Below are 24,678 nucleotides of genomic sequence, written 5' to 3' on the forward strand. Positions count from 1 at the left end.
TGCTGTCTATAAGAGACCCACCTCAGAACAAAGGACCCACACAGACTGATAGTGATGGGATGGAAAATATTTTTTCAAGCAAATGGAAATGAGAAAAAAGCTGGGATAGCAATACTTATATCTGACAAAATAGACCTCAAAGTGAAGGCCATAACAAGAGATAAGGAGGGCTGCTTCATAATACTAAAGGGAGCAATTCAACAAGAGGATATAACTCTGGTAAACATATATGGACCCAATACAGGGGCACTCAAATACATAAAAAACAAACAAACAAACAAAAAAAAAAACCACTGGGTAAATCCTTTAAACAAAAAATCAGCAAAGAAACAGCAATCGTAAATGACTCACTAGATTAGATGGACTTAACTGATATCTTCAGAGCATTTCACCCCAAAGCTACATTCTTCTCAAGTGCACGTGGGACACTTTCAAAAAAAGACACAGGCAAAGTCTCTTTAAATCCAAAAAGATAGAAATCATATCAATCATCTCTCAGATCACAATGGCATAAAATTAGAAATCAAGTACAATAAAAACCAGGGGGAAAAAAATCAAACACTTGGAGGCTAAATAGCATGATATTAAATAATAATTGGGTTACTGAAGAGATCAAAGAAGAAATAAAAAGCATCCTAGAAATAAATGACATTGAAAACATAATAACCCAAAATCTATGGGACACAGTGAAAGCAGTCCTGAGAGAGAAGTTCATAGCTCCATATGCCTACCTCAAAAAACAAGAACGAGTGCATAGCACTCAATAACAAAGGAACAGCAAAAATGGTAATAAATTTTTTAATCCCAAGAATTAGAAAGAAGGCAACAAGAAAAGCCCAGAGTAAGCAGAAGGAAGAAAATAATAAAGATCAGAGCAGAAATAAACGACATAGTGACAAAAAAAAAAAAATCAATAAAACCAAGAGCTGGTTCTTTGAAAGGATAATAAACAAGATTGATGAACCTCTAGCCAGGCTCACCAAAAAGCAAAGAGAGAAGACCCACAAGTAAAATCAGAAATAAAAGAGGTGAAGTAACAACCGACCTGACAGACATATAAAGGATTGTAAAAAGATACTACAAACAACTCTCCTTCAACAAATTGGACAACCTTGATGAAATGGACATATTTCTAGAAAAATATGACTTTCTAAAATTCAATCAGGGAAAAAAAAAAAAAAACCTCAATAGGCCGATAACTACTGATGAAACTGAAACAGTAATTAAAAAACTTCCAGCAAACAAAAGCTTTGGACTGATGGCTTCACAGAGGAGTTTTACCAAACATTCAAAGAAGAACTAAAACCTATCCTTTTCAGACTATTCAAAAAAATTCAAGAGGAAGGCACACTTCCAAGCTTTCTATGAAGCCAGCATTACCCGAATCCGAAAACCAAATAATGACACTACAAAGAAAGAGAATTACAGGCCAATATCCCTGATGAACATAGATGATAAAATCCTCAACAAAATTCTAGCAAATCAGATCCAGCATTACATTAGAAAGATGAAACACCAAAACCAAGTTGGATTTATTCCAGGGATGCAAGGCTGGTACAATATCTGCAAATCAATAAACATGATACATCAATAAACAAATTGAGAGACAAAAAATCACATAATCATATCAATGGATGCAGAAAAGGCATTTGACAAAATCCAACACCCTTTCCTGATAAAAACTCTCAGCAAAGTGGGAATATAGGGATTATACCTCAAAATAATAAAAGCCTTATATGACAAACCTACAGTCAACATCATACTCAGTGGGCAAAAACTAAAACCACTTCCCCTAAGAACAGGAACAAGAAAGGGATGCCTACTTTCACCACTAATGTTTGAGATAGTACTGGAAGTGCTAGCCATAGCAATCAGACAAGAAGAAGAAATAAAAGGCATCCAAATTGGAAAAGAAGTAAAATTATCATTATTCACAGATGACATGCTATTGTACATAGAAAACCCCAAAGACTCCATAAAAAAAAACTACTAGACATAACCAATGAATTTGGCAATGTAGCAGGATACAAAATTAACACCCCAAAATTTATGGCTTTTTAATACTCCAATAGTGAGCTCATAGAAAGAGAAATTAAAAAGACAATCCACTTACTATTGCATCAACAAAATTAAGATACCTAGGAATAAACTTAACCAAGGAGACAAAGGACCTGTACTCAGAAAATTACAGGATGCTGAAAAAAGAGATAGAGGAAGATATAAACAAATGGAAGAATATACTGTGTTTATGGATTGGTAGAATCAACATCATTAAAATATCCATAGTACCCAAAGCAATCTATAGATTCAATGCAATCCCCATTAAAATACCAATGGCATATTTCAAAGACCTAGAACAAACTCTCCAAAAATTCTTCGGGAATAAAAAAAGACCCTGAATAGCTGCAGCAATCTTGAGAAAGAAGAACAGAGTTGGAGAGATCACAATACTAGACATCAAGTTATATTACAAAGCCATGGTTCTCAAAACTGCCTGGTACTGGCACAAGAAGAGAAATATTGACCAATGGAACAGAACAGAGAACCCAGAAATCGACCCAAGCCGTTATGCTCAATTAATATTTGACAAAGGAGGAAAGAGCATGCAATGCAGTCAAGACAGTCTCTTCAATAAATGGTGCTGGAAAAATTGGACAGATACATACAAAAAAATGAAACTAGACCACCAACTTACACCATGCACAAAAAATAAACTCAAAATGGGATGAAGGACTTAAACGTAAGATGGGAAACCATAAAAATTTTAGAATACATAGGCAGCAAAATATCAGACATATGACAGCAATATGTTTACCAATACAGCTCCTAGGAGAATGGAAGCGAAGGAGAAAAAAAACAAATGGGACTACATCAAAATAAAAAGCTTCTGTACAGCAAAAGAAACCATCAGCAAAACAACAAGAAAGCCCACGTAATAGGAGAACATATTTGCCAATATTATCTCCGATAAGTGTTTAATCTCCAAAATTTATAGGGAACTCATACAACTTAACAAAAGGAAGATAAACAATCCAATCAAAAAATGGGCCAAGCGCCCTAACTGGTTTGGCTCAGTGGATAGAGCATTGCCTGCAAACTGAAAGGTCCCAGGTTAGATTCTGGTCAAGGGCATGTACCTTGGTTGCAGGCATATCCCCAGTAGGGGGCATGCAGGAGGCAGCTGATAAATGTTTCTCTCTCATCGATGTTTCTAATTCTCTATCCCTCTCCCTTCCTCTCTGTAAAAAATCAATAAAATACATTTTTTAAAAATGGGCAAAGGACCTAAATAGACACTTTCGAAAGAGGACATACAGAAGATCGAGAGACATGAAAAATGCTCAAAGTCACTAATCATCCGAGAGATGCAAATAGAAACAACAATGAGGTACCATCTCACACCTGTCAGAATGGCTATCATCAACAAATCAATAAATGACAAGTGCTGGTGAGGATATGGAGAAAAAGGAACCCTCTTGCACTGTTGGTGGGAATGCAGATGGGTGCAGCCAGTGTGGAAAACAGTATGAAATAATTAAAAATGGAACTCCCATCTGACCCAGTAATCCCACTTCTAGGAATATATCCCAAGAAATCAGAAACACCAATCAGAAAGGATATATACACCCTCCATGTTCATAGCAGCACAATTTACAATAGCTAAGATTTGGAAACAGCCTAAGTGCCCATCAGCAGATGAGTGGATTAGAAAACTGTGGTACATCTACACAATGCAATACTATGCTGCTGTAAAAAAGAAGGAATTCTTACCATTTGCAACAGCATGGAAGGAACTGGAGAACATTATGTTAAGCAAAATAAGCCAGTCAGAGAAACATAAATATCACATGATCTCACTTGTTTGTGGCATATAATGAACAACATAAACTGATGAACAGAAATAGAACCAGAGACATAGAAGCATGCAACAGACTGTCCAACCTATGAGGGAAGGAGGGGGATGAGGAGGTAAAGATCAACCAAAGGACTTACATGCATCCATAGGAGCATAACCAACGGACACAGACAGTAGGGTGGTGAGGGCATGTGCTGGGGGGTGGGAGGGGCCAGTGAGAGTTCAATGGGGGAAAAAGGAGTTTCATGTAATACTTTAAACAATAAAGAATTTAAATTTAAAAAAGAAAAAGAAAGGAACACAATGAAAGGTTTCAATAGTAGACTAGAAAGATAGGAGACTAGTGGTTTTTAAATAATAGCATGAATTGTCAGGGTAGGGAACATTAAATTTTAAATTTAAACTATAGACAGCATGGAGGGACCTGGAGAGTATTATGCTAAGCAAAATAAGCCAGTTAGAGAAAGACATGTATCACATGATCTCTCTCATGTGGAATCTAAAGAATAAAATAGATCCAGAGACACAGAAGCATGCAACAGACTGAGGAATCTCAGAGGGAAATCATTGTGTGGGGGTGGGAGGTTGGAAGAGATTAACAAAGAATTTGTAAGCATATATGCATAACCCATGGACACAGACAATAGTGTTGTGAAGACCTGGGGTGGGAGGGCAGGGGCAGGCTAGAAGGGGTCAATGGGGGGAAAAGGTCCATCTGTATTAGTTTCAACAAGAAAGATAAATTTAACAAATTAAAAATTTAAACTAGGGGATGATTCTTGAAACTGAAAACAGAATGTTTTGGGGAAAAGGAACACTTATACAGCATGATTTTTACTTATGGCTTTATCTTCTTCTTTTTAAAGTTCCCTTGAGGTCAAGGAAAAAGATTTTACTATTAACTTGCTGAAATTTGAGTTTTGAGATAAAAGTTGGATTTAAGGATATACTCAATTTAAGATTTTCTAAAACTGAAATAATCAAATTTTGTGAATTTTTTCTATTTCACAATTGGACACATTTTGAAACCACTATGCCAAGAGACCAGGTAAAATGTTCCTTTCCATTGCCTATATTTGTCTAGATACTTTATGGTGAGCTCGCAATAATATATCTAGTATGACAGACAACCAGGAATCAAATTTATCTTATGAAAGTATAAAACTGATAGCTCTCATTCTCATGAGTGATGAAGCAATTAATTTTATCAAAAGCTCATAACTGCACATCAAAAGAAACTTTAACTCTCCTACAACAAGGTAAAAGATTTTCATGAGCAAATTTTTCTGATTGAATCTTATTTTTGGCTTTTGTTTTAAAGTTAGAAATAACATTTGAAAGCTTGAAATTCTCAAACAATCAACTTACTATAAAACTGTTAAGCCCTGGCTGATGTGGCTCAGATGGTTGGAGCATTGTTCCATACACTGAAAGGTGGCAGGTTTGATTCCTGGTCAGGGATGAGTACAGAAGGCAACCAATTTCTCTCTCTCTCAAGTCAATAAATACAAAAATAAAAACATATCCTTGGGTAAGGAGTAAAAAAACCTGCTCAAACATCCAGTAAGGATTACTATAACTGCTAAAGGGTTAGTCTCTAATAAACTTTATAATACTAATTAAATTACTCTATTGGTATTAATAGCCTTTTTCTTATCAAGTACTAAGATCATAACAAAAGAATAAAATAATTTTGGAATTTGTTCCAAAATCAGCCTCTAGAATTTTCGTTGGGTTAATATGTAACTTAATCTGTAGATACAATGAATATCTATATAACCATAAAGTAATAAAATTATAACAGAGATTTAAAACTTCATTCACAGAACTAAGGCAAGAAAATACAACAGATCACTGCCATCCATGACATTAATGTTTAACCCTTGAATGCCTAAATATGGCTCTGGTTGTAATCTAACTTGGAAAGTTATTATTTATTTCTAAAGTTTGCCTAAGGAATTTTCACAATTATAACTAGCCCTGCGCATGAATCTGTGCGCCAGTAGCTCGTCAGTAGCTTGCTGCCGCCCTCCAGTAGCTCTCCGCTCACTGCCCCACCCTGCTGTAGCTTCCCCCACCCCCCTCACAGTTTGCTGCCCTACCCCCTCCTGTAGCTCTCCGCCGCCTGCTTGTAGCTTGCTGCCCCACCCTCCTGCTGATCCGTGATCTAGTCATTACGCAGTCCATCGTTACACTTCACAGCGTAACGACCATTTGCATATTACATCTTTATTATATAGGATATTATATAGGATATGTATTTAACAAATAGTTTTTGTTCTTTTTTTTAATAGAAGTAATAACATAGCAAAAGTCTACAAAATTACTTACTGGGTCCATTAAAAATACTCGAGAAGCTGCAGAAAGATTCAAACCGACTCCACCTGCTTTTAAGGATAGAAGCATTATAGTTGGAGATCCTGCCTCAGTGTTTTGAAAACACTGAATTGATTCAACTCTTTTCTTTTGGGCCATTGAACCATCCAAACGAGTAAACACAAATCCAGAGGTTCTAAAGGAGGGGACAAAAAAGACAAATAACACTTCCTATACTATAAAAACATGCTAAGTAACTACAATGTATTTATTCAACTAATTCTCTTACTCTATTTATTCTGACAAATATTTACTAACCATCTACTACAATATAAGGCTCTGCAGTCAATTTTTTTTCAATAAATTCAGACTTAATCTATAAAATCCCATGCACTCAGGAAATATTCTTTATTGTGATTCTGAAATTTATTTTAGATAAATGAATGAATAAAACTGATAAAACTGATAAAACGTAAGTATTTTTTGTTATCCAAATCAAAACATATATAAAAATCCTTTACTGAAAGCGAGAAACACTGTTAAACTTACCTGAGTGGTGTTTCTATTAAAGACAGAAACGTTGTAAATTGAGAAACAACTAAACTCTTTATATTTGGGTTCTTCTTTCTTAAGTCAATCAATGCGTGCATTAGGGCATTGATCTGAAAAAAATTTGGACACCAATTAGGTTACATTTTGAATTGGCAAAACATATCCAAAATTTTTTATTATGAAGAGAAAAGTGTTATGTTATTTCCCTAAAACGCAAAAGTAGAAAACCACCAATTTTAAAAATTAAGACTGAAAGAATAGTTCATAACCTGAAACCTTACTCTTTCCTCTAAATATCACCATTAGAAATAAAAAAGCTAATAGTCACCAAAACGTTTAATATTCAAATGACAGAATTTAAAGGATAATTATTAGTTTTATACATGGTATTTCTTTACATTAACATAAACAAATAACCAAATATTTTACCTTCGAGCTGGATGTCCATTCCATGTTAGACTTTTTCTCAGTATCACATGCCAGTTCTTCTGGAGGACACTCTAATAAATTGTCTCCATGTATATCATTTCTGCATAAAGGACATTTAGCATGTGGCTACATAAGAAAGAACAAAATATGAGTGACACTTATCAGAGGAGCAGAAATACAAATTTAGCTAGCATTTTATTAAACCTTTTATCAGATTCAACCATGACACAAATCCATACGTGCTGAACTCCAGGCCGATATACATTAATATTCTAATATAAAAGTAAAAGAATAAAAGTAAAAATATGTGATCTTGACTAACATTAAGAACTTGAAACAATAAATGATATACTATCTGCAGACAAGTAAAAAAAAAAAAAAAATAAGTAACAGTTTCTTAAACCTAACTACAATATAGAACACCACTTTAAACTATTTAGAAGGAAAAAAATTTCCTCCTTAATGGTTTGGGGAGCCAGTCTAGATCTGTTAAATCCTAATGGTTCATTCAAAGTAGTATCTGTTGTGTCTATTTGTCCCAAGACACGATAATAAAATAAGATTATCTCTTAAATAACTACATACCAAATCCCATCTAATAAAAGAGTAATATGCAAATTGACCATACCTCCTCTATACCCATAAGCCATGCCCATCAGCCAATCAGGAGCAAATATGCAAATAAACCCAACCAAGATGGCTGCACCACAGAGAGCAGGAGGGAAGCTTGGGTTTCCATGGCAATGGAGGAAGCCAAGCTTTCCGCCTGCCCTTGCTGGCCTAGGCCTCCACTAAATGCTACAAAGTTTCAATGATAGAAGATACATAAACCCAAACAGAAATGGCGGCAGCCACGGAGCTGGAGAGAGCAGGAGGCTAGGGTTGCCTGAGGCGATGGAGGAAGCCAAGCTTCTGCAGCCCTGGCCTGCTTTGGCCTCCGCTTAAGGCTGCAAAGTTTCAATTATAGAAGATACATAAATCCCAACAGAAATGGCTGCTACCACCAAGTGAGCAGAAGGCTTGGCTGCACTCCAGGCTACAAAGTTTCAGTTGTAGAAAATAAATAAACCCCAGATCCCAGGGCCTCCGCTTGGGTCACCATGGGGTGTGGCCGGCCTGCAAACCACCACAGGCCCCTCGCCCAGGCCGCCCCACGCCCCAAGGGAACCACCACCCTGATGTGGGACACCCTTCAGGCCAAACCAGCAGCCCCCACCCATGTACCAGACCTCTATCCTATCTAATAAAAGAGTAATATGCAGATTGACCATCACTCCAACACACCAGATGGCTGCCCCCATGTGGTCAAAGATCCTGCCCCCATGTGGACACAAGATGGCCGCCACAAGATGGCCAGCAAGGGAGGGCAGTTGGGAGGGACCAGGCCTGCAAGGGAGGGCAGTTGTGGGTGATCAGGCCAGCAGGGGAGGGCAGTTGGGAGGGACCAGGCCTGCAAGGGGGGTAGTTGGGGGCGATCAAGCCTGCTGGGGAGGGCAGTTAGGGGTGACCCGGCCAGCAGAGGAGGGAAGTTGGGGGTGACTGGGTCTGTAGGGAAAGGCAGTTGTGGGGGGACCCAGGCCTCCAGGGGAGGGCAGTTGGGGGGGAAGAGCCTGCAGGGGAGGGCAGTTAGGGGTGACCAGGCTTGCAGGGGAGGGCAGTTAGGGGCAAACAGGCTGGCAGGGGAGCAGTAAGGCATCAATCAGGCTGGCAGGGCAGTGGTTAGGGGGTGATCAGGCTGGCAGGCAGAAGCGGTTAGGGGCAATCAGGAAGGCAAGCAGGCGAGCAGTTGGGAGCCAGCAGTCCTGGATTGTGAGAGGGATGTCTGACTGCCCGTTTAGGCCCCATCCCGGGCCTAAACGGGCAGTCGGACATCCCTCGAGGGGTCTCAGATTGGAGAGGGTGCAGGCTGGGCTGAGGGACACCCCCCGCCCCCTTGCACGAATTTCGTGCACCGGGCCTCTAATATTATTATAATAAAAAAAGATTCTGGGGAGAAACCAAGATGGCGGCATAGGTAAACACCTAAACTGCTGCCTCGCACAACAATTTCAAAACTACAACTAAAAGACAGAACGGACACCATGCAGAACCACAGGAAAGCAGGCTGAGTGAAAATTCTACAACTAGAAGGAAGGAGAAAAGCTCACAGAGAATTGGAGGTACGGCAAAGGGGCTTTGTGCGCGCAGAGAGGAAGGGCGGCTGAGAGCTTGGCTGACTTCCTCTGGCGGAAGGGGGAAGGAAGCCTCGGACCGCGAGCTGGGAAAGGCAGAAGTCTGAAGGTGCACACGGGCCAGTGCGCACAAAGGCTGCGGAGGTAGCCATAGGCTTTCCCTAGTGAAAGGGAGTCAGAGGATCCTGACTGAGCCCCAGTTCTGACTGCAGTGAACCCCGGTTCCAGGCGAGCCCCTGGGGACCCACGCTCTTGTAGGGGGAGTCTGGACTCTCGGGCGGAGACTCGGGAGCCGGGGAAGGCAGAGGACTAAAAGTGCACACACGCACCGCGCTGGTGCGCACAAAGGCTGCGGGGGTTGCCACAGGCTTTCCCTAGTGGAGGGGAGTCAGAGGATTCTGACTGCACCGAGCAACAGTTCTGACTGCAGAGAACCCCAGTTCCAGGCGAGCCCCTGGGGACCCACGCTCTTGTGGGGGGAGTCTGGACTCTCAGGCGGAGACTCGAGCTGGGGAAGGCGGAGGACTGAAAGCGCACATGCGCGCAAGGGCAAGGCTGACAGGAAGCCAAGACTGAGACTCCACCCCATCCAAGCTGAGCACAGAGGCTATTGCAATTTGGCAAGTCTAATCCTATAAGGCTGTCTCCAGCACCGGGCTTCTCCCAGCATAGACACAGCTGATCCTTACAGCCAACTGGCCCGGAGGTCAATTCTTCCCAGTGATACCAACAACAATAAAGACTTAATTACAACAAGGCTGTACACACAGTCCACAAAGGGGTGCACCAAGAGTGTCCACCTCAGGTTAACTGGGGAAGCAGACCCACTGGGCCATATTGGAAACCTAGCACACAAATCTACCTTACCAACTCAGGGATTCAGTGAAAATGCGGGGTCAAAGAATCAGATCACAAACGAAAGAAATGGAGGAAAACAAATGACTGGATATAGAATTCAAAACCACCGTTATAAGACTTTTTAAGAATATCCTAGAAAAGGCCGATAAATATAACGAGACCCTCGAAGATATGAAAAAGGACCAACTAGAAATTAAACATACACTGACTGAAATAAAAAATATTATACAGAGACCCAGAAACAGAATAGAGGAACACAAGAATCAAGTCAAAGAATTGAAATACAAAGAAGCAAAAAACACCCAACCGAAAAAGCAAAAAGCAAAAAAAAAAATCCAAAAAGTTGAAGATAATGTAAGAAGACTCTGGGACAACTTCAAGCGTACCAACATCAGAATTATGGGGGTGCCAGAAGAAGAGAGAGAGCAAGATACTGAAAACCTATTTGAAGAAATAATGACCGAAAACTTCCCCCACCTGGTGAAAGAAATAGACTTACAAGTCCAGGAAGCCCACAGAACCCCAAACAAAAGGAATCCAAAGAGGACCACACCAAGACACATCATAATTAAAATGCCAAGAGCAAAAGACAAAGAGAGAATATTAAAAGCAGCAAGAGAAAAACAGTTAATTACCTACAAGGGAGCACCCATACGACTGTCAGCTGACTTCTCAACAGAAACTATGCAGGCCAGACGGGAGTGGCAAGAAATTTTCAATGTGATGAATAGCAAGAACCTACAACCAAGATTACTCTACCCAGCAAAGCTATCATTCAGAATTGAAGGGCAGATAAAGAGCTTCACAGATAAGAAAAAGCTGAAGGAGTTCATCACCACCAAACCAGTACTATATGAAATGCTGAAAGGTATTCTTAAAGAAGAGGAAGAAGAAAAAAGTAAAGAGAAAAAATTATGAACAACAAATACATATCTATCAACAAGCCAACCTAAAAATCAAGTGAATTAAAAACCTGAGGAGCAGAATAATCTGGTGAATATAATAGAATCAGGGGCATAGAAAGGGAGTGGGCTGATAATTCTCAGGGGGAAAGGGGTATGGGGGGTTCATGAAGAGAATGGACAAAAATCATACACCTATGGATGAGGACAGTGGGGGGGAGATAAGGGCAGAAGGTGGGGTGGGAAAGGGGTGGAGGGGAGCTATGGGGTAAAAAAGGAGAAATAATTGTAATAATCTGAATAAAGATTTATTTAAAAAAAAAAAAAAGATTCTGAAACTAAAACAATGTGAGAAGTCAGTATAGTTGGATTACCTTGAAGGAGGAGGGAGAGGGTAAATGATTGGGAGGAACACAAAGAGACCTAGGTAGTATTTACTTGGATGTGTTCACTCATAATTTACTGAGCTGTACAATCATGACTTGTACTTTTTTTTCTATATGTATGTTACACATCAACGTTGTTTTTCAAAATTCTATCTCAGTTGAAGGACTGCTTAATGGATTATTTCACTTCAAAAAATTCTACCGCACATAAGAATCCCTTAATCAATACCATAGGCAATAGCTACATGTAGCAACTGAGCCCTTGAAATGTGACAAAGTCAAATTTAGATGTGCTATATGTTTTACAATACCACTGGAACTTGAACTTAAATTTTATTAATAAAGTTTTAAGTAAAAAATATATAAAGTATCTCAATAATTTTTATATTTTAGATATACTAAATAAATAAAAATATATTCTAAGAGGTAACTTCATCTGTTTCTACCAAAAAAGTGAAAATTACCTTTGCATCTCACATTATATATTTATTGGACAACAATGATGTAAACAGTTATGCCACCAAACACATAATGTCTTTTTAGGTTGAAAGGTTTCAATTATAAGAAATATATCACCTATTAAAACAATGATATAATTAACCATGAAAAGTACATTAGTAAATTCAAGTGCAAAACTCTTATAGTCTATTGGACTTAAGCTTCCATTACACTCAAAACTAATGCGTCACTTCATCAAACACTGACTCTGTATGAAGCATAAAACAAACCTGCTCATTCTGGATGACTTGGCAAATACAGGGTTTACAGAAGACGTGTGCACAGTGCGTTATGACAGGAACTGTTAATGAATCCAAGCAAATTGCACATTCTTCATCGGAACCTGAGCTCAGAATTAACTTCATCTTTCTTATTAACTTCTTTTGTAGTTCTTCAGGTGTATCATTTCCTAGAGAAAAGGCTGAAAAATTAATTTCAGAGCAAATCTGTAATATGACTAGACAAGTTAATCTTCCTTATATAAGAGAAAGTTTTGCTTTGGTAGTTTTAGTCTTTTTCTATAAAAGGCAAAAAGCATGGTTTAAATGTGAAACTTGAAGCAAAATTCAGAATCTAAAATAGTAGCCAACTCACATAATACACCTTGCACAGAAGCATCGTTTTAACACAATCTGCACATACTACCACAGAATAAAAGGTAGATCCAATAATATTTATGTGGAAATCCTGGAAGAACTCATTAATATCCCATTTCATTAGTATAAGATTTTGGGGTATATTTCCAGTTGAGTTCTATATTAAAAACAATGTCTATGACAAACTAAATTTAGGTATATGAAAAATTTCTTCTTCTGATTTAAGTATCTCTAACAAATAAAGTGGTGTAAACAAGCCCTACGTACTTACCTGAGGGAACACTAGAAGACACTGCATTGGTAAGAAGGTGAGCATGACAACAGATCTGCCGCAATCTGAGCAGAAGACCCAGGACATCTGCATAGTGAGCAAGGACAGTCCCTTCATTAAAATACCTACAGGTAAAAATGTTAAATATGACAATGTTTCCTATTCTAAAACAGTGGAATAAAAATTGCATTGTTCTATTCTCCAGAAATTACATCAAAACAAGAATAAAAAACAGAAAAGCAAACTCTATTTTTAATGAAACCAGGAAAGGTTTATAACAAATATATATATATATATATATATATATATATATATATATATATATATATATATATATATATATGAGAAATAGCTGCCAACTGCAGTGTAAGTTGGATAGGAAGATGCCAAAAGACATGACTGCAGCTCTCAACAGACCTTCCAAGCACAATTCTTCAAAATAGACCACATGCCCTGGGGTGAAATAAACTTCTCTAATGTGCAAAAACAAAAACCAGGTGCATAACTAGTGGCTTGAATTTCCCTGGACAAGTTTTACACCAAGAAGGAGTGAAGGTAAGCTGAATAAGGAAACAAACAGAAAAGACTATGGACACAGCATTCCACACTATTAGAAACCTTAAAGCTTCTGATCAGTTGTATAAGCACAAATAAAACCTAGAAGAACTCACATGTAACCCTAAATCATAACTAATTAGAGACATTTCCTTCTAGTCTGGGCACAGCTTTGACCCTGTCCCCTTCATATGAATCTCTTGCAAATAGATAATCCAGAAAAAACTCAAAACATTAATCTATTAAGTCACAAACAGCAAAGAGCAAGAGAGTTCCAGTGTGGGGTGTGCAGGAGGCAGCTGATCAATGATTCTCATCATTGATGTTTCTAACTCTCCCTCTCCCTTCCTCTCTGAAATAAAAAAATATATATACTTTTAAAATTAAAAAGAGAAAAAGAAATTTAGCCTAATGATTAGAGCACAGACTCAAAGCTAGACTTGTCTTAAATTCAAAACCTTACTCTTCCAATTTAACTATGAACTTTGGCAGGTTTCGGTTCCTTTTTATTTTTATCTTAGTTTATTTATTGATTTTTTTTTTATATGCTCCAATCATTTGAGTCACCCGGCCAGAGCAAAACCTTGGGCAGGTTTCTTAACCTGTCTTGAGCTTCCTTGTAATAGTGGCATAATAGTAATGATACACACCTTAGAGGACTGTTGTCATAAAAAGTTAATAAATGCAGAGTATTTAGAATACTGACTATGGTAAGTGATATAAAATATCTGCTGTTACAAGTAACAGTAATATTATGGGAACAAATACTTACAAGTACTCAAGAATGTAAGGCAGTATATTATAAAGGTTAAACTTATAAGTTCTAGTATAGACCCAACATGCCTAAGCTTAAATACCACTCTTGTCGTTCACTAGCTGTGTGACACAATACACTTTACCTAACTGCTGTGCCACTTTACTATGAAATCTGCTTTGCAACCTCCTGCTTAGAAAAATCTTTCTTAATATCTCTAATTCCTATTAAACCTACCTTGTAACTACCTAAATTCTTTATGTTTTTGTTTTTTTTTGGGGGGGGTTATTTATTTTTTATTTTTTTTATTAAGGTATTATATGTGTACATATCTTACCATTGCCCCCCCCACCACACTCCCATACATGCCCTCACCCCCGAATGTTTTGCATCCGTTGGTTACTCTTATATACATGCATATAAGTCCTTCAGCTGATCTCTTATTTCCCCCACCTCTCCCTAACCTTACTGCTGTAATTAGACAGTCTGTTTGATGCTTTACTGCCTCTGTATCTATCTTTTTGTTCATCAGTTTATAATGTTTTTCATTATCCCCAAATGAGTGAGATCATGTGGTATTTTTCTTTCATTGACTGGCTTATTTCACTTAGCATAATGTTCTCTAATTCCATCCAGGTGCCTACAAATGGTAGTAATTCCTTCTTTTTTATGGCAGCATAGTATTCCATTGTGTAGATGTATCATAGTTTTCTGATCCAGTCATCTGCTGACGGGCACCTAGGCTGTTTCCAAATCTTAGCTATTGTAAATTGTGCTGCTATGAACATAGGGGTGCATATATCCTTTCTGATTAGTGTTTCTAGTTTCTTAGGATATATTCCCAGGAGTGGGATTACTGGGTCAAATGGGAGTTCCATTTTCAGTTTTTTGAGGAAACTCCATACTGTTCTCCACAGTGGCTGCACCAGTCTGCATTCCCACCAGCAGTGCACCAGGGTTCCTTTTTCTCCGCATCCTGGCCAACACTGGTCGTTTGTTGATTTGTTGATGATAGCCATTCTGACAGGTGTGAGATCGTATCGCATTGTCATTTTGATTTGCATCTCTCGGATAATTAGTGACTTTGAGCATGTTTTCATGTGTTTCTTGGCCTTCCTTCTGTCTTCTTTCAAAAAGATTCCATTTAGGTCTGTTGCCCATTTTTTTATTGGATCATTTATCTTCCTTTTATTAAGTTGTATAAGCTGCCTGTAGATGTTGGAGATTAAACCTTTATCAGTGATAACATATGCAAATATGTTCTTCCATACAGTGGGGTTTCTTATTGTTTTGTTGATGGTGTCTTTTGCTGTGCAAAAGTTTTTATTTTGATGTAGTCCCATTTGTTTATTTTCTCTTTGGCTTCCATTGCCCTAGGGGCAGTATCAGTGAAGAAGTTCTTTTGGCATATGTCTGAGATTTTGCTGCCTGTGGATTCCTCTAGTATTTTTATGGTTTCCCGTCTTATATTTAAGTCCTGTAACCATTTTGAGTTTATTTTTGTGTATGGTGTAAGTTGGTGATCTAGTTTCATTTTTTTGCATGTATCTGTCCAATTTTCCCAACACCATTTATTGAAGAGACTGTCTTGACTCCATTGTATGCTCATGCCTCCTTTGTCAAATATTAATTGCGCATAGTGGTTTGGGTCGATATCTGGATTCTCTATTCTGTTCCATTGATCTATATGTCTGTTCTTGTGCCAGTACCAGGCTGTTTTGAGGACAGTGGCTTTTTAATACAGCTTGAAATCTGTTATTGAGATCCCTCCTACTTTATTATTCTTTCTCAGGTTTGCTGTGGCTATTCGGGGTCTTTTTTTATTCCAGATGAATTTTTGGAGAGTTCTTTCTAGGTCTGTGAAATATGCCGTTGATATTTTAATGGGGAGTGCATTGAATCTATAGATTGCTTTGGGTAGTATGGACATTTTAATGATGTTGATTCTACCAATCCATGAACATGGTATGTTCTTCCATCTGTTTACATCTTCCTCTATCTCTTTTTTCAGTGTCCTGTAGTTTTCCGCGTATAGGTCTTTTACCTCCTTGGTTAGGTTTATTCCTAAGTATCTTAATTTTTTTGGTGCGATGGAAAATGGGATTGCTTTTTTAGTCTCTCTTTCTGTAAGTTCACTGTTGGTGTATAGAAATGCCATAGATTTCTTGGCGTTAATTTTGTATCCTGCTACATTGCCGAATTCATTTATTAAGTCTGTTAGTTTTTTGATGGAGTCTTTCGGGTTTTTTATGTACAATATCATGTCATCTGCAAATAAGGACAGCTTTACTTCTTCTTTTCCAATTTGGATGCCTTTTATTTCTTCTTCTTGTCTAATTGCAGTGGCTAATACTTCCAGTACTATGTCAAACAGGAGTGGTGAGAGTGGGCATCCCTGTCTTGTTCCTGTTCTTAGGGGAAATGGTTTTAGTTTTTGCCCATTGAGTATGATGTTAGCTGTGGGTTTATCATATATGGCTTTTATTATGTTAAGGTATGATCCTTCTATTCCCATCTTGTTGAGAGTTTTTATCAAGAAAGGGTGTTGGATTTTGTCAAATGCTTTTTCTGCATCAATTCATATGACTATGTGATTTTTATCTCTCAATTTGTTTATGTGATGTATCACATTTATTGATTTGCGGATATTGTACCATCCTTGCATTCCTGGGATAAACCCTACTTGGTCATGGTGTATGATCTTTCTGATGTACTGCTGGATCCGATTTGCTAGAATTTTGTTGAGGATTTTGGCATCTACATTCATGAGGGATATTGGCCTGTAATTCTCCATCATTGTGTTGTCTTTATCAGGTTTTGGTATTAGGTTGATGCTGGCTTCATAGAAGGAGCTTGGAAGTGTTCCTTCCTCTTGAATTTTTTGGATAGTCTGAGGAGGATAGGTTTTAGTTCTTCCTTGAATGTTTGGTAAAACTCTCCTGTGAAGCCATCTGGCCCCGGGCTTTTGTTTGCCGGAAGCTCTTTGATAATTGCTTCAATTTCTTCCATAGTTACTGGCATGTTGAGCTGTTTAGATTCTTCCTGATTGAGTTTTGGAAGGTTATATTTTTCTAGGAATCTGTCCATTTCCTCCAGGTTGTCCAGTTTGTTGAAATAGAGTTGTTCGTAGTATTTTTTAACAATCTTTTGTATTTCCGCGGGATCTGTTGTTATTTCACCTCTTTCATTTTTGATTTTGTTTATTTGGGTCCTCTCTCTTTGCTTCTTGGTGAGCCTGGCTAGAGGTTCATCAATCTTGTTTATCCGTTCAAAGAACCAGCTCTTGGTTTTGTTGATCTTTTGTATTGTTTCTTTGGTCTCTATGTCGTTTATCTCCACTCTGATCTTTATTATTTCCTTCCTTCTGCTTACACTGGGCTTTTCTTGTTGCTCTTTTTCTAACTCTTTGAGTTGTAGGGTTAGGTAATTTATTACAATTGTTTCTTGTTTTCTGCAGTAGGCTTGTAGAGCTATGAACTTCCCTCTCAAGACTGCTTTCCCTGTGTCCCATAGATTTTGGATTGTAGTGTTTTCATTTTCATTTGTTGCAATGATGTTTTTTATTTCTTCTTTGATCTCTCTGGTAACCCAGTCATGGTTTAATAGCATGCTGTTAAGTCTCCATGTTTTTGATTTCTTTGGGTTGTTTTTATTGTAGTTGATTTCCAGTTTTATGCCACTGTGGTCTGAGAAGATGCTTGATATGATTTCTATCTTCTTGAATTTGAAGAGACTTTGCCTATGTCCCAACATATGGTCTATCTTTGAAAATGACCCATGTGCACTTGAGAAGAATGTATATTCTGTGGCTTTGGGGTGAAAAGTTCTGAAGATGTCAATTAATTCCATCTGGTCTAGTGAGTCATTTAGGATTGATGTTTCTTTGCTGATTTTTTGTTTAGAGGATTTGTCCAATGGTGATAGTGGGGTATTAAAGTCTCCTACTATGATTGTATTGCTGTCAATCTCTCCCTTGATATCCTCCAGGAGTTTTTTTATGTATTTGTGTGCTCCTGTATTGGGTGCATATATGTTTACCAGAGTTATTTCTTCTTGTTGGATTGCTCCCTTTAGTATTATGAAGTGGCCTTCCTTATCTCTTGTTATGTCCTTCACTTTGAGATCTAATTTGTCAGATATAAGTATTGCTACCCCAGCTTTCTTTTCAGTTCCATTTACCTGGAAAACCTTTTTCCATCCCTTCAGCCTCAGTCTGTGAGCGTCCTTTTTTCTGAGGTGGGTTTCTTGTAGACAGCAGATATATGGGTCTTGTTTTCTTATCCAATCCATTACCCTATGTCTTTTGATTGGGGCATTTAATCCATTTACATTTAAAGTTATTATTGATAGGTACTTATTTGTCGCCATTCCTATTCTTTACCCCTGTGTTCCTTCTTTGCTTCGTATTTCTTTTTTTTTTTTTTTTTACAGCAGACCCTTTAGCATTTCTTGCTTTGCTGGTTTGGTGGTAATAAATTCCCTTAGTCCTTTTTTGTCTGTGAAGCTCCTGATTTCACCTTCAATTTTGATTGACAGCCCTGCTGGGTACAGTATTCTTGGATTCAGACCCTTCCTTTGCATGACTTTGTATATTTCATTCCATTCCCTTCTGGCCTGATGAGTTTCTGTTGAGAAATCAGTTGCTAGTCTGATGGGGGTTCCTTTGTATGTAACTTTCTGTCTCTCTCTTGCCGCTTTTAAGATTCTTACTTTGTCACTGGTGTTTGCCAATTTAATTAAAATGTGCCTTGGCGTCGGTCTTTTGGGGTTCATTTTGCTTGGGACTCTGTGAGCTTCTTGGATTTGTGTGGGATTTTTCTTCCCTATATCAGGGAAATTTTCTGTCATTATTTCTTCAAAGAAGTTTTCTATTCCTTGCTCAGCTTCCTTTCCTTCTGGAACCCCTATGATGTGGATGTTGTTTTGTTTCGTGTTGTCCCAAAGTTCCCTTAGGCTCTCCTCCTGCCTTTTAATTTTTTTTCTAGAAGTTGCTCTACTTGGGTATTTTTTCCCATCTTGTCTTCTAGCTCACTGATGCGGACCTCTGCTTCTTCTAGTCTACTCTTGATGCTTTCTATTGAGTTCTTTACAGCAGCGATGTCATTTTTCATTTCTTCTTGGTTCTTCTTCATTTCCTCTTGGTTCTTGCTCATATTGTCGAATTTGTCTTCCATTCTTTTCAGCCACCTTATGACCATTTCTCTGAATTCTTTCTCTGGAAGGTTGCTTGCCTCCATTTCATTTACTTCCTTTTCTGCTGATGCCTGCTTTTCTTTCATATGCGGGCTGTTTCTTTGTCTCCCTATGGTCTCTCTTCTCTGGGTGTCTGGTTATGTAGTTCTCTCTCTCCTGCGTTGATTTCAAGGCATAAAATACAGCACTTCCAGGTACAACTCACAAGGCACTGAACAGAAATGTATTCACGATATTAATAACCTCCAATAAAGGTGACCACCAGAGAAAGGCAAATTAGGTGATAGGAGAGAAAGAAGAAGAGGAAAAAGAAAGAAAGAAGAAAAAAAAGTGTTAAAATGAAATTGGGAAAAGGGAAAGAAAAGAAAAAGAAAAAAAAGGTAAGAGAGACAAGAAAGATACTAAGAGAGACAGGGGAACAGACTATATATATTGGGGATAAAACTCCAATAGAACAATCACTAATCCCAGCAAATGCCAGCAACAAGTGCCTGGGGATTAATACAAACTACAACACCAACTAATATTGAGTGAGGCAAGGGAACAGTGACGCACAAAACAAACAAAAAAATAAACAAAAGAAGAATAAGCAAACAATCTCACAAAAAAGCATAAAAATTCGATATAATCTACATTCAAGCGAACAACAACAAAAGGACAGAGAGAAAAACAAGTTTTTGGATAGTTAATACAGTGAAGAGAGAGGTGTGTATGGACTTGGAACAGGGGATTGGAGATTAGATATGTAAGTAGGGTGAAATTTTAACAAGGGGTAAACAGAAAGAATAGGGAAAATCTAAAGCAAGAAAGGCGTAAGATAAACAGGACACCAAAAAGGGGAAGGTTAGGAAGAGAGTGATGGCATAAAGGTAGAGTTGAGATAGAGTAAAACGATGCTAAAGGAAAGATAAAAATAGAATGTAGAACCCTAATCCCAAAATAAAATGAAGAGAAAATTAAACGATACTTAAAAAAAAAAAGATAAAATAGCAGTAGTAATAATACGGATTGAAAATAAAAATGTAATAATTAAAAGGTAAACTCAAGTGATGAAAAAAAAAAGTCAGTTTCTTGAGTAAAAGATGCAAAAAATGAAAATAAACAAAATTTAAAAAATAAAAAAATAAAAATAAAATGTGGAGTAGTGAAGGTCATTCACTTCATCTGTTGTTCTGTTTGGCAAGCCTGTTTCTCAGTCCGGACAGTATTGCAGTTCCCTGAGTTTCACTGCTCTTCAGTGTTATAAGCCAATCCTGATTTTAAGCAGGTGGTGTGTCTTTTTTTTTTTTTTTTTAATAAATCTTTATTCAGATTATTACAATTGTTTCTCCTTTTTCACCCCATTGCTCCCCTCCACCCGGTTGCCACCCCACCTTCTGCCCTTACCTCCCCCCCCCACTGTCCTCATCCATAGGTGTATGATTTTTGTCCAGACTCTTCCTGAATCCCCCATGCCCCTTTCCCCCTGAGAATTATCATTCCACTCCCTTTCTATGCCCCTGATTCTATTATATTCACCAGATTATTCAGGTTTTTAATTCACTTGATTTTTAGGTTCACTTGTTGACAGATATGTATTTGTTGTTCATAATTTTTATCTTTTTTCTTCTTCCTCTTCTTTAAGAATACCTTTCAGCATTTCATATAATACTGGTTTGGTGGTGATGAACTCCATTAGCTTTTTCTTATCTGTGAAGCTCTTTATCTGCCCTTCAATTCTGAATGATAGCTTTGCTGGGTAGAGTAATCTTGGTTGTAGGTTCTTGCTATTCATCACATTGAAAATTTCTTGCCACTCCCGTCTGGCCTGCATAGTTTCTGTTGAGAAATCAGCTGACAGTCGTATGGGTGCTCCCTTGTAGGTAATTAACTGTTTTTCTCTTGCTGCTTTTAATATTCTCTCTTTGTCTTTTGCTCTTGGCATTTTAATTATGATGTGTCTTGGTGTGGTCCTCTTTGGATTCCTTTTGTTTGGGGTTCTGTGCGCTTCCTGGACTTGTAATTCTATTTCTTTCACTAGATGGGGGAAGTTTTCGGTCATTATTTCTTCAAATAGGTTTTCAGTATCTTGCTCTCTCTCTTCTTCTGGCACCCCCATAATTCTGATGTTGGTACGCTTGAAGTTGTCCCAGAGGCTTCTTACACTATCTTCAACTTTTTGGATTTTTTTCTTTTCTTTTTGCTTTTTCATTTGAGTGTTTTTTGCTTCTTTGTATTTCAATTCTTTGACTTGATTCTTGTGTTCCTCTAGTCTGTTGTTGGGTCTCTGTATAATATTTTTTTATTTCAGTCAGTGTATGTTTAATTTGTAGTTGGTCCTTTTTCATATCTTCGAGGGTCTCGTTATATTTATCGGCATTTTCTAGGATATTCTTGAAAAGCCTTATAACCCTGGTTTTGAATTCTATATCCAGTCGTTTATTTTCCTCCATTTCTTTCATTTGTGATCTGTTTCTTTGACGCTGCATTTTCACTGCTTCCCTGAGTTTGTAGGGTAGATTTGTGTGCTAGGTTTCCTATATGGCCCAGTGGGTCGGCCTCCCCAGTTAACCTGAGGTGGACACTCTTGGTGCACCCCTTTGTGGACTGTGTGCACAGCCTTGTTGTAATTAAGTCTTGATTGTTGTTGGTATCACTGGGAGGAATTGACCTCCAGGCCAGCTGGCTGTGAGGATCAGCTGTGTCTATGCTGGGAGAAGTTTGGTGCTGGAGACAGCCTTATAGGATTAGACTTGCCAGATTGCAATAGCCTCTGTGCTCAGCTTAGATGGGGTGGAGTCTCAGGGCGGAGCAGACAGTCTTGGCTTCCCGTCAGTCTTGCCCTTGTGCGCACGCGCGCACCTTCAGTCATCTGACTTCCCCGGTTCCCGAGTCTCCGCCCGAGAGTCTAGACTCCTCCCACAAGAACGTGGGTCCACAGGGGCTCGCCTGGAACTGGGGTTCAGTGCAGTCAGAACTGGGGCTCAGTGCAGTCAGGAGCCTCTGACTCCCTTCCACTAGGGAAAGCCTGTGGCAACCTCCGCAGCCTTTGTGTGCACTAGCGCGCGCGCGCCTTCAGATTTCCACCTTCCCCGGCTCCCGAGTCTCCGCCCAAGAGTCCAGACTCCCCCCACAAGAGCGTGGGTCCCCAGGGGCTCACTTGGAACTGGGGTTCAGTGCAGTCAGAACTGGAGCTCAGTGCAGTCAGGAGCCTCTGACTCTCTTCCACTAGGGAAAGCCTGTGGCAACCTCTGCAGCCTTTGTGTGCACTAGCGCGCGCGCGCCTTCAGATTTCCACTTTCCCCGGCTCCCGAGTCTCCGCCCGAGAGTCCAGATTCCCCCCACAAGAGCGTGGGTCCCCAGGGGCTCGCCTGGAACTGGGGTTCAGTGCAGTCAGAACTGGGGCTCAGTGCAGTCAGGAGCCTCTGACTCCCTTCCACTAGGGAAAGCCTGTGGCAACCTCCGCAGCCTTTGTGCGCACTAGCGCGCGCGCACCTTCAGATTTCCGCCTTCCCCAGCTCCCGAGTCTCCGCCCGAGAGTCCAGACTCCCCCCGTAAGAGCGTGGGTCCCCAGGGGCTCGCCCGGAACTGGGGTTCAGTGCAGTCAGAACTGGGGTTCAGTGCGGTCGGGGGCTTCCTTCCCCCTTCCGCCAGAGAAAGTCAGCCAGGCTCTCAGCCACCCTTCCTCTCTGCACGCACAAAGACCCTTTGCCGTACCTCCAATTCTCTGTGAGCTTTTCTCTTTCCTTCTAGTTGTAGAATTTTCACTCGGCCAGCTTTCCTGTGGTTCTGGATGGTGTCCGTTCTGTCTTTTAGTTGTAGTTTTGAAATTGTTGTGTGAGGCCGCAGTTTAGGTGCTTACCTATGCCGCCATCTTGGTTTCTCCGGTGTGTCTTAATTTCTCGTATTCCTTTATTTTTGATTACATAAGAGTCAATTTGTGATTCAGCCCCTGGGTGGCAGTGTTTCTGGATTGACTTCCGGGTCTATCTATGGCCTCTCTATGCAGTGTTAGAGCCTTCTTTCCCTGGGGCACTCACTACCGGTTTGTGGGAGTGGGCTGCCTCAGAGCTGACTGTCCGATGGTTACTCCCCGCTCCGATCCCCAGGTTCCAGAAAAACAACTTTCCCCTGCAGTCTCCCAGGGTGTCCCCAACTGGGTGATCCTATGTATTGGGCTTAGTAATCAGAAGCAAGAATTTCAAGAGGAAAAAGCCCAAGTGTGCGAACTCCGGGGCTGTGTGTAAGCCTAGGTGCCCAGGGAACTCCGGGGCTGCGCGTAAGTCTGGGCAGCCTGAAATTCTTAGGGTGTCCCTGTACTTCAGATCAAAATGGGTTGCTTTTTAGAGAGCCCTTCTGTTAGCAGCTCTGAGGACCCCTTTCCACATTCACAGATCACGCCAGCCCCAACAGCCACGGATTTTTCTAGGCACAGACTTCCCTGGTCCTCCAGCTCCCACAAAACGCGCGTTCCTCTCTCCCGCCGGGCCCAGAGACCTCACCTTATCCCAGGCGAAATCTGACCTTTCCGTGGTGGAGTGTAGAGCTCCTCTGAACCCGTGTGTTTGTGCCAATTGGGGAGCGTTGTTCTGGGGCTCGCAGCTGTTCCGTGGGTGCCGCAGTTGTGGATTCTTAGGCTTCCGATAAGCTCCACTTTCCGGATTAAGATGGCGCAGACTCCGCGTCCAAGCCCGCAGCTCCGGGAGGGGACCCAGCCGCAGTTGGTGCTGCCAGGTCAGGGGAACCCCGTCTCGCAGTCCCCCACCTTCTTCTGTAGTTCAGCTGTCTCCCAACTTGCCAACAAACACTCCTTATGCGACCCTCAGCTGTTCTTTCTTTCTGCTCCGGGACAAGGCTCGGAGCACGTCTGTCTATTCCGCCGCCATTATTCCCTCCACCTAAATTCTTTATGTTTTGAAGATTCCCCTGTTTTCTGAGCCCTGTTTTGCCTTCACTTGTCTCCTACTCATTCTGGTTCCTATGGGCACTTACATCAACCATGCTCTTGCTTGGACTAGAATTTCTCACATTCTTCTAATCCCCAACCCCTTTAATCTACTTGGCCAACTCCTATTCTCAGATTTCCACATGTTATTGGAAAATACCGCATTAAGCCTTTCTACCACTCTAAAAACCTTACTTTTTTATGATGGCCTTCCTTATCTCATAAATACCTTGGTTTCACAGCTCAATGATTACTCTCTTAATATTCTTTTTTTAAAAATATGTTTTATTGATTTTTTTACAGAGAGGAAGGGCGAGGAATAGTCAGAAATATCGATGAGAGAGAAACATCAATCAGTTGCCTCCTGCACACCCCCTACTGGGGATGTGCCTGCAACCATGGTACATGCCCTTGACC

The 24,678-nt window shown here is 39.8% G+C and overlaps 1 protein-coding gene across 19 annotated transcripts in view; it reads right to left on the minus strand.

Annotated features, from left to right (window-relative positions):
* HLTF (helicase like transcription factor) overlaps positions 1 to 24,678 on the minus strand; it is a 158,353-nt gene that overhangs the window by 27,783 nt on the left and 105,892 nt on the right. For 10 of the 19 annotated variants that reach the window (XM_080657646.1, XM_080657647.1, XM_080657660.1 and 7 more), the window contains 5 exons: positions 12,836 to 12,960; positions 12,199 to 12,389; positions 7,154 to 7,279; positions 6,722 to 6,834; positions 6,188 to 6,368 (listed from right to left, as the gene is read on the minus strand). In XM_080657646.1, coding sequence (XP_080513772.1) covers positions 6,188 to 6,368; positions 6,722 to 6,834; positions 7,154 to 7,279; positions 12,199 to 12,389; positions 12,836 to 12,960 — 736 coding nt within the window. The remainder of the gene's footprint in view (positions 1 to 6,187; positions 6,369 to 6,721; positions 6,835 to 7,153; positions 7,280 to 12,198; positions 12,390 to 12,835; positions 12,961 to 24,678) is intronic. The other 9 variants (XM_080657649.1, XM_080657653.1, XM_080657651.1 and 6 more) reach the window with 1 other exon arrangement.

Source organism: Plecotus auritus (genome assembly GCF_963455305.1).
Source record: "Plecotus auritus genome assembly, chromosome: 2".
In the NCBI taxonomy this organism is placed as follows: Eukaryota; Metazoa; Chordata; class Mammalia; order Chiroptera; family Vespertilionidae; genus Plecotus; species Plecotus auritus.